General features: G+C 41.6%; 1 protein-coding gene and 1 pseudogene across 1 annotated transcript; both read left to right on the top strand.

Moving 5' to 3' along the window:
- The first annotated feature begins 502 nt into the window (after window positions 1–502).
- On the top strand, window positions 503–1,367 carry LOC140555891 (myeloid-associated differentiation marker-like protein 2; annotated as a pseudogene).
- Window positions 1,368–6,889: 5,522 nt separating this feature from the next.
- LOC140555890 (myeloid-associated differentiation marker-like protein 2) lies at window positions 6,890–8,114 on the top strand. The gene has a single exon (XM_072679229.1). The coding sequence runs from the start codon at window positions 6,959–6,961 to the stop codon at window positions 7,826–7,828; it is 870 nt and encodes a 289-aa protein (XP_072535330.1). The 5' UTR covers window positions 6,890–6,958; the 3' UTR covers window positions 7,829–8,114.
- Window positions 8,115–10,000: the final 1,886 nt, after the last annotated feature.

Below are 10,000 nucleotides of genomic sequence, written 5' to 3'. Positions count from 1 at the left end.
TATTGATACAAATACTGCTTCTAGTACCAATAGTATTGATACAAATACTGCTTCTAGTACCAACAATACTAGAACCAACAGTTCTTTTAGTACCACTTGAACTGATGCTAATACTACTTCTCATACCAACAATACTAGAACCAACAGTACTTATTGTACCACTGGAACTGGTGCTATACTACTCCCAGGACCAATAATGCTGGTGCTAATACTACTTCTAGTACCACTAGCACTGATACTAATACTACTTCTAGTTACCACTAGCACTGATACTAATACTACTGTCTAGAATCAACAGTACTTCTAGTACCAAAAGTATTAATACTAGTACTACTTCTAGTACCACTAGAACTGTTTTTACTACTACTTCTTATTAATGCTACTATTAATTCTAGTTCTAATAGTACTGCTGCTGCTGTGTGCTAATAGTACTAATAAGGCCCTGATTTTCAGTCGCTGTTGTCTGTTGCCATTACTGACCTTATTTTGACCTCTTCTAGATATGGACAAGGTGAAGTTTACCCCGTCCGCCCTGACCAGTACCCGTGGAGCCCTGCACATGCTCCAGGTAATCATGTGTGTGGTGACCTTCATAGTAAGCGCCATCCGGAGTCAGCCCAGTCACACCTACTGGATCTACTGCATGGTGATCTGGGGCTTGTGTCCGCTCCTGACCCTCTTCATTACTGTGATAGAGACGCTGCTCATCCACAAGCTCATCTTATACATGTGCATGGACTGGGATGACTTCACCACCGGAATAGCTATGACGTCTTCTCTGACCACGTTCTCCTGCGCTGTCATGTTTGGAAACTTCTACGCTCACAGGAAGAGCGTGTGGGGTTGGGTGGTGACCGTTCTGGCGTGCATCTCCTGCTTGCTCTACTGCATTGAGACTTACCGGGACAAGCGGGACTCAACCCGATCGGCCACGTATCTTGCGAAACTTCCGGGCTTCTGAAGGTCCTGGAGGCCTTTGTCAGCTGCATCATTTACATCTCTCTAATCGGCTATGTGGGAAAGCCTGCGCTGCAATGGTGCATCGTGGCCTACATCATCCCATTTCCATAATTCCCGTCATCATCATCATCAACATCATGACCAAGCTGAAGGACTGCCTCCCCTTCAGCATTGATAAGCTGGTCGGCGTCTTCCTGATCGTTTCGGTGCTGCTGTATATCTCTGCCGCCATCCTCTGGCCCCTCTACAGCTTCCGGAACAATCCCAGACCCAAAGACTGCCCAGGACACAGCTGCATCTGGAGCATCCAGTTCACTGTCACCTTCTTCACCTACCTAAACCTGCTCTTCTTCACCCTCGACCTGATCTTCAGCTGTCTGGGGATATGTGGTTTCAAGCGGTCTTAAAACACACGTACACAAAAAATTATTAATATCCAGTATGAAGTTCTAATAACATTCATATCCAGTATGAAGTTCTAATATCATTAATATCCAGTATGAAGTTCTAATAACATTAATATCCAGTATGAAGTTCTAATAACATTCATATCCAGTATGAAGTTCTAATAACATTAATATCCAGTATGAAGCTCTAATATCATTAATATCCAGTATGAAGTTCTAATATCATTCATATCCAGTATGAAGTTCTAATAACATTAATATCCAGTATGAAGTTCTAATAACATTCATATCCAGTATGAAGTTCTAATAACATTAATATCCAGTATGAAGCTCTAATATCATTAATATCCAGTATGAAGTTCTAATAACATTAATATCCAGTATGAAGCTCTAATATCATTAATATCCAGTATGAAGTTCTAATAACATTCATATCCAGTATGAAGTTCTAATAACATTAATATCCAGTATGAAGCTCTAATATCATTAATATCCAGTATGAAGTTCTAATATCATTAATATCCAGTATGAAGTTCTAATATCATTCATATCCAGTATGAAGTTCTAATAACATTAATATCCAGTATGAAGTTCTAATAACATTCATATCCAGTATGAAGTTCTAATATCATTAATATCCAGTATGAAGTTCTAATAACATTAATATCCAGTATGAAGTTCTAATAACATTAATATCCAGTATGAAGCTCTAATATCATTAATATCCAGTATGAAGTTCTAATATCATTCATATCCAGTATGAAGTTCTAATAACATTAATATCCAGTATGAAGTTCTAATAACATTCATATCCAGTATGAAGTTCTAATAACATTAATATCCAGTATGAAGTTCTAATATCATTAATATCCAGTATGAAGTTCTAATATCATTAATATCCAGTATAATGTAATAATATATAAATATGCAAACAATTTTGTATTCACTATTTACAGAATATACATTTTTATGTTTTTAATATTGAAATCCACATTATTATAATCTTTGGTTCAGGATGGCTGCAGAGTAATGTATGTAATTGTATGTGTGTATTTAGCCATTTTTATTATACTGTGTTATGTCAGTAGTAATAGTTTGGTTGTGTAACTGTGCAGTTTATTATTAATATATTATATATATATATATATATATTGCTGTCTTTAAAGTTAGATTTCTTTTTGCCTCACTGTCAGACATCTACTCTAAAACTGTTGCTGGAAAGCCTCCAGCTCTGCTGTTTCACACTGTGTAATAAAAGCTCACCGACACAGTCTAATGAACAGAAAGTCATCAGGGCGTCTGATCACATCTAAACATCACAGTGACTCGAGACTGTTAGAGCTCGGCCTCCAGTTCAGGCCATTAATCTTAAAGCCCAATAATAAATGAGGGGAAATACACACCTCTATGATAATGCTCATTTCTGCTGGAGGTGTTGCTGTGGGAATTTCAGTGTAGTGAGCAAAGGTGTGAAAAGTATTCCCATTCATCACTCAGGTAGAAGTAAGTGGAGATACTAGGTTTTAAAAGACGTCTTTAGAAGCTGAAGTATCAACTGAAGCTTTTTACTCCAGTAAAAGTGTAAAAGTACTGGTTTCAGAACCACTTCAAGTAGAAAAGTAAAAGTAATGGAAGGAGAACAAAGGCTGAAAGCTCAGGTCACGCCACAGGGGTCTATAGTGCACTACCCCCCCCCCTCCCCAAAACCCCATTTCTCTAAAAGTCATAATGAGGAGAATGATCTATTAAAATGTTGATGTTAAAAATGTTGGGCTGCACTAGGCTCCTGTTTCAGCTGCAGATCTGCCCATTGAAAATGAAGCATTTCAGTAATATCAGCTCTATTAAAGGAGCGTCTCTGTGCTCTACTGAGCATCAACATGAGCTTCATGGAGGAAAATATGAAGAGTCGTTGTCTAGAAGTTCTGTAAAGCTGCAGAAAGTCAGACTTCAGAGGCGTGTGATCAATAAGCTTTATTGGAATGTAAATGTGGGGCTCAGTCGGGACGTTTCACTGCAGCTCTCTTGAGTCTCTGCCACGGACACAGTCTTCATACTAGACTACAGACGTCTGCTGTGAGCTCGCTGGAGAGGGACGGGACGTGTGCAGGTGTGATGGATCTCTTATAAACCAATAGGGAGTCAGAATGGTGTCTGTTTATACTTCTCATCCAATCAGGATCAGACTCACACTTTCCGGATGGAGAGATTTATCTGGAGAGGGTTTTTATTGATGACGAGCCGGAATGAAAACAAAGGGAAATGAAATAGGAGGAACGAGGCTGATTTTAACATGTAAGGAGGAGAAAGTTCAGATAATTGGGGGAAAATGTGAGAAGTAGAAGTAAAAAGTCTGAAAAATAAAGAATTACTGCAGTAAAGTTTATATAACCAACATTTCTACTGTAGTAAAGTAATGAAGTATCTGTACTGAGTTACCTGACTCCTTTGGTAGTGAGCTTCTGAAGACCTGAGACTGGTAGTGTCTCTGTGAAGAAGGTCAGAGACAGAAACAGAGAGCAGTCTGATGTGATTGACAAAGCTTAAGTGTCTCTGTTAATCTTCTCTTACTCCTGAGTTCCTCTTTCTACAGGACAGCAGACAATAAACTGCTGAGATCGTCTGTAGTTCAGCGTCAGCGTTTTTGCCTGCTCACACTTCATCAGTATAAGGGTTAATCAACAGCTAAGTTACCACATCGGTCAGCAAGTATATGTGTGTAAAATGATTCAGTTAAAATCATTCAATTAGTAGCGTAACTCTTAATGAATCCAGTAAACATAGAAAAAATATCATATATATATATATATAAATAATATATATTTATAGTTTTTAAATAAATAAAGTTAAATATATATACATAAATAGAGGGTTATGGGAAGGGTTCCTACTAGGTGATTGGACGTGCATTGGAACTTCCAGTGGGCCAGAAACGGATCCCACCCATAGTGCATCAGACCACCAATGGTGGATTCCTCTGTCAGTTCTAACTGTGTTGGTGATGAATCTGACGGCCTTCCGTTCTTCCAGTGAAGTCCCGACCAATTGGAGAGCTGGTTTACTGTATCTGACCAGATACCACTGAGAGAACAACCCTGATTGGACAGTTCTGTCCATTAAACAGTGATTAAACACTGATGCAGCTTCTACAACTCTGAAGAATAACCTCCTAAAAAACAGCAGACCTTAGGGCTCTGAGTGTTCCTCACTGGGTGGAGATCAGCTCAGAGGAGGTGCGTTGGCTTAGTCAGATAAGTAGGTAAATGACATGTTCAGACTTTGCAATTCTAATGTACAACTGTAAAACACCCCACCGTCCTACTGAACACAGCTTCTTTAAAGATGCAACTACTGCTGACACAGATGTGCAACTGCACACACACAGCTTGTCTAGTCCCTGTAGAGAAGAAGTACTGCCAATAGAATAGGACTCTCTGGAGCAGATCAACATCATGACCCTATTGGCTCCATGCTGCCTAATAATGCCAGGCGTGGGCTAGAGGGGTATAAAGCCCCCCAGCATTGAGGAGCTGTGGAGCAGTGGAAGAACTGTGTTCTCTGGAATGATGGTGGAGGAGCTCCATCCAGTACTTTTGGTAGGAGTTGGGTAATCAAATCCTCACAACAATGTTCCACCTCCAGAATCTAATAGAAAGTCTCTTCTCTGGACAGCAGGGACAGTTAATCCAACAAAAGCAGGATTACCTCAGTAGAAACAATGAATGAGCATGTGTCTAAATACTTTTGTCCAAACATGACAAGATACCAGAACCCTGACAGTAATTTACTTTTAAAGTCAGAGTGGTGTTGACTCAGGTAGATAGGTAAATTGACTGACCCTGTGCGCTTGTATCTAGTACCGTAACTGCCACGGTCCGTAATGTCCCCTAGCCAGGAGAACTTAGTGCTGGACAGGCACTCAGCAGTGATCAGGGACAGCAACATGACGCCGGGTAAAAAGAAAGATGGCAGTTAAGGTCAGACTGTTGACTTACGCTATATGTTTGTGGACACCTCTTCTATGGAATGCATTAGTAAACTGTGTTCTCTGCAGTGATGGTCCTCCATGTCATGGTTTTAGGAGGAGTTGGGGTTGAGGTGGAGTTGCAATCATCCAACATCCTGACATCATGACTGCTCTTTTTTTGCTGAATGCAACCAAATCTAGTGGGAATCCTTCCTCAGTGAATGAACCATATGTATATCCACCTCTTGACAGAAGCAAATGGAACCACTTCACCTCTCAGTGGTTTTAATGTTATGGCTGATCTGTGTATGGTAACGACAGTGGTGATAATGCAAATCAGCAACAAACACATTCAGGTTTTCATCCACCAGAAGGCCTGGATGAACAGCAAGGTCTGGAATATGCTGGGAGTGTAGGATATGGCCTACAGGTCAGTAACAGACAGTGCCACCAGGATATCAAACAGGCAGAGAATTGAGGACCACCTTACCAGCAACTCTTCACAATGTGGGGGCCAGGCGCCCACTCCATTATCAACAACAACGAATTCCTCCCCCGACAGCAATGCCACACTTGCTGAGTTTGACAGATTTGCCTCCTAGCTATCAAACTGAAGACCCTACTGACCTTCCAAGCTTCTGAAATAATCAGTTTCAGGATGATGACCCCATTGATCATCCAAGCTTCTGAAATAACCAACTTCAAGCTGAAGACCCCGCAGAAATATATACCAGTTTCAAGATGAGGACCCCACTGATATTCCAAGCTTCTTAAATAATCAGTTTTAGGATAAAGACCCTACTGATCCTTCAAGATTAAAAAATGATCAGTTTTCAAGCTGAAGATCCCGCTCATCATCCAAGCTTCAGGAAAAAATGTTCCAGCTGAAGACCCCACTTTTCCTTCAAGCTTCAGAAGTAACCAATTTTAAGCAGAAGACCCTACTGATTTTTTCTGAGAAACTTCAGAAAATGCAGTGGTGCACCACCTCCAATCATGGGTGTCCACATTTCAGAGGACCAGTCATGGACTCTGAACTCCACAGACCTAAGCTGGTAGATGACACAACAGAGGCTCTGCTTTCTGAGATGTCTTACGAAGGGAAATCCAGAGAGGACCTGGATGTTACCTACTATGATTGTAGCAACATCAGCACTGCTAAAGGTGACTAGACTAGAAGTTATCAAATCGATGAACCAGCAAACTCATGTACCTGCCGATCCAAAGGCTTCATCCTGAATGAAGAGAGCCAGCAGTATAACTGACCATCATTTAGGCTCTTCCTACTGAGGAAGACTATTTGCTGAAGATGAAGCTGAGGGTTGAAATGGCTCCTAAACGCAGCAGTTTGGAGTGTGTAAAAGCAGCGTGGAGGCAAGGATGGCCTGTAATTCAGTCACACATCACACACACCCTCATGCGGCCTGGTGTAGTAGCCTGGTGTAGTACGTTTATGTAAAACAGCTCTTAAGAAATGGGCAATCCACACCTTCATGCCGTCGCCAGATAGCAAGGAGTCAGCAGATCCAACCAGCTCCCAAACACACTCACTCACACTCTCCAAGTCTCCAAGCTGAAGACCTCACTGTAGACCTCGGGCTGCTTCACTGGAACTGGGAGGATCATGGGCTTCTGCAGTCTGTCCTGCTCTTTGAGGATTCTTCAGGCTGTGTTTTGTGGCTTGGCTTTGCTCATCCCCATGTTCCGGGGCACCATGAGTAACCCATTTGGCATCTGGTGTGAGTTTGTGTGGACGTTCGGGATGATCGTGGCTCTGGTCATCTTTCTGCTGGAGAAGTTTCTCTGTGATAAGATTGTGGAGATGATCGTGCTGAAGCACAGCTGGGCAGATCTAGCCTGTGGACTTTATCTCCAAGGCTCATCCATGCTGCTCGCAGCCTCCATCATCTACTGCTTCGTTTTCGTGTGCGGACGCTTCGCCTGCCTGGGCGACATTTTCTGCGCCATTTTCTCCATTGTAGCGTTCGTTCTATTCGCGGTGGACGCTGTGAAGGCCAAGCTGAAGTGTCCGAGTGGTTATTTGTCAAACCTGGGAGGACTGCTGCGTTTTGCTCAAGGCTTGGTCGCTTGCATCCTTCTGGCCTCGGTAACCGACTACTTCATGGGTGTGGAGAAATACCACAAACCAGCAGCCATGGTGTGGTGCACTGTGGTCTATGTGGTTTGCTTCCCAGTCTCCGTGCTGATCATCCTGATCCACCTGATCAAACTGCTGGGGGGACTGCTCTGCTTCGCTTTGGACAAACTGGAGTTCATTTTCAACATCGTCGCCGTGGCGCTGTACGTGTCTGCTGCCATCATCTGGCCAATCTTCGCGTACAGAAATTACTCAGTTAACCCGGCACACACCAACCGGATGCATGACCGGCGCTATCATGACCTGAACATGGCCACAGTGCTGACGTACGTGAATCTGGGCTTATACGTGGCCGATCTCATCTTGTCAGCGATTGCTCTTTATAAGCGAATCTAAAAGCACACATCATCATCATCACCATCATCATCTTCATCATCATCATCACCACTCTGGATATCGTAAACAAGGTTGTTTTAGAAATGCTGCATTACCTAGTAAACCTTTGAGATGTGGAACTCCTCGAACCCTGTACACTGACCCACACTTCGGGTCAGTAGCTCTGACAAAATCAACATCAATTACATAGACCCTAAAATAGAACCCTGTGGAGCTTCGTGGAATATGCTATTCTGTTGCCGAATAATTCATGGTAGTTTCTGCATCGTGATTAATAACAGTATAATAAACCTAGAGGGTAATCTGAGCTGGTGATAAAGTGTCCTCTTCATCTACATCTTCATCACTTTGATGAAGATGAAAAACACAGCTACTGTATCACAACTAAACCACTGCAGGCGTCAACATCACTATTTATTATGTAGTGTATAGTGCGCCTCAGTGTATCTCACAATACCTACATTTAGAGCGTTATTAATATTCACCCTAATGAGAGACTGTAGCTCCGCCTCCTCAGTGTATATCACAATACCTACATTTAGAGCGTTATTAATATTCACCCTAATGAGAGACTGTAGCTCCTCCTCCTTAGTGTATATCACAATACCTACATTTAGAGCGTTATTAATATTCACCCTAATGAGAGACTGTAGCTCCGCCTCCTCAGTGTATATCACAGTACCTACATTTAGAGTTATTAATATTCACCCTAATGAGAGACTGTAGCTCCGCCTCCTCAGTGTATATCACAATACCTACATTTAGAGCGTTATTAATATTCACCCTAATGAGAGACTGTAGCTCCTCCTCCTCAGTGTATCTCACAATACCTACATTTAGAGCGTTATTAATATTCACCCTAATGAGAGACTGTAGCTCCTCCTCCTCAGTGTATCTCACAATACCTACATTTAGAGCGTTATTAATATTCACCCTAATGAGAGACTGTAGCTCCTCCTCCTCAGTGTATATCACAATACCTACATTTAGAGTTATTAATATTCACCCTAATGAGAGACTGTAGCTCCGCCTCCTCAGTGTATATCACAATACCTACAATTAGAGCGTTATTAATATTCACCCTAATGAGAGACTGTAGCTCCGCCTCCTCAGTGTATATCACAATACCTACATTTAGAGCGTTATTAATATTCACTCTAATGAGAGACTGTAGCTCCGCCTCCTCAGTGTATATCACAATACCTACATTTAGAGCGTTATTAATATTCACCCTAATGAGTGACTGTAGCTCCGCCTCCTCAGTGTATATCACAATACCTACATTTAGAGCGTTATTAATATTCACCCTAATGAGAGACTGTAGCTCCTCCTCCTCAGTGTATATCACAATACCTACATTTAGAGCGTTATTAATATTCACCCTAATGAGAGACTGTAGCTCCTCCTCCTCAGTGTATATCACAATACCTACATTTAGAGCGTTATTAATATTCACCCTAATGAGAGACTGTAGCTCCGCCTCCTCAGTGTATATCACAATACCTACATTTAGAGTTATTAATATTCACCCTAATGAGAGACTGTAGCTCCTCCTCCTCAGTGTAGATCACAATACCTACATTTAGAGCGTTATTAATATTCACTCTAATGAGAGACTGTAGCTCCGCCTCCTCAGTGTATATCACAATACCTACATTTAGAGCGTTATTAATATTCACCCTAATGAGAGACTGTAGCTCCGCCTCCTCAGTGTATATCACAATACCTACATTTAGAGCGTTATTAATATTCACCCTAATGAGAGACTGTAGCTCCGCCTCCTCAGTGTATATCACAATACCTACATTTAGAGCGTTATTAATATTCACCCTAATGAGAGACTGTAGCTCCGCCTCCTCAGTGTATATCACAATACCTACATTTAGAGCGTTATTAATATTCACCCTAATGAGAGACTGTAGCTCCGCCTCCTCAGTGTATATCACAGTACCTACATTTAGAGCGTTATTAATATTCACTCTAATGAGAGACTGTAGCTCCTCCTCCTCAGTGTATATCACAATACCTACAATTAGAGCGTTATTAATATTCACCCTAATGAGAGACTGTAGCTCCGCCTCCTCAGTGTATATCACAATACCTACATTTAGAGCGTTATTAATATTCACTCTAATGAGAGACTGTAGCTCCGCCTCCTCAGTGTATATCACA

This window comes from Salminus brasiliensis, chromosome 5 (assembly GCF_030463535.1).
Source record: "Salminus brasiliensis chromosome 5, fSalBra1.hap2, whole genome shotgun sequence".
NCBI classification, from domain to species: domain Eukaryota; kingdom Metazoa; phylum Chordata; class Actinopteri; order Characiformes; family Bryconidae; genus Salminus; species Salminus brasiliensis.
The sequence above is the reverse complement of the archived record's forward strand: the minus strand, read 5'-3'. Positions and strand labels throughout refer to the sequence as shown.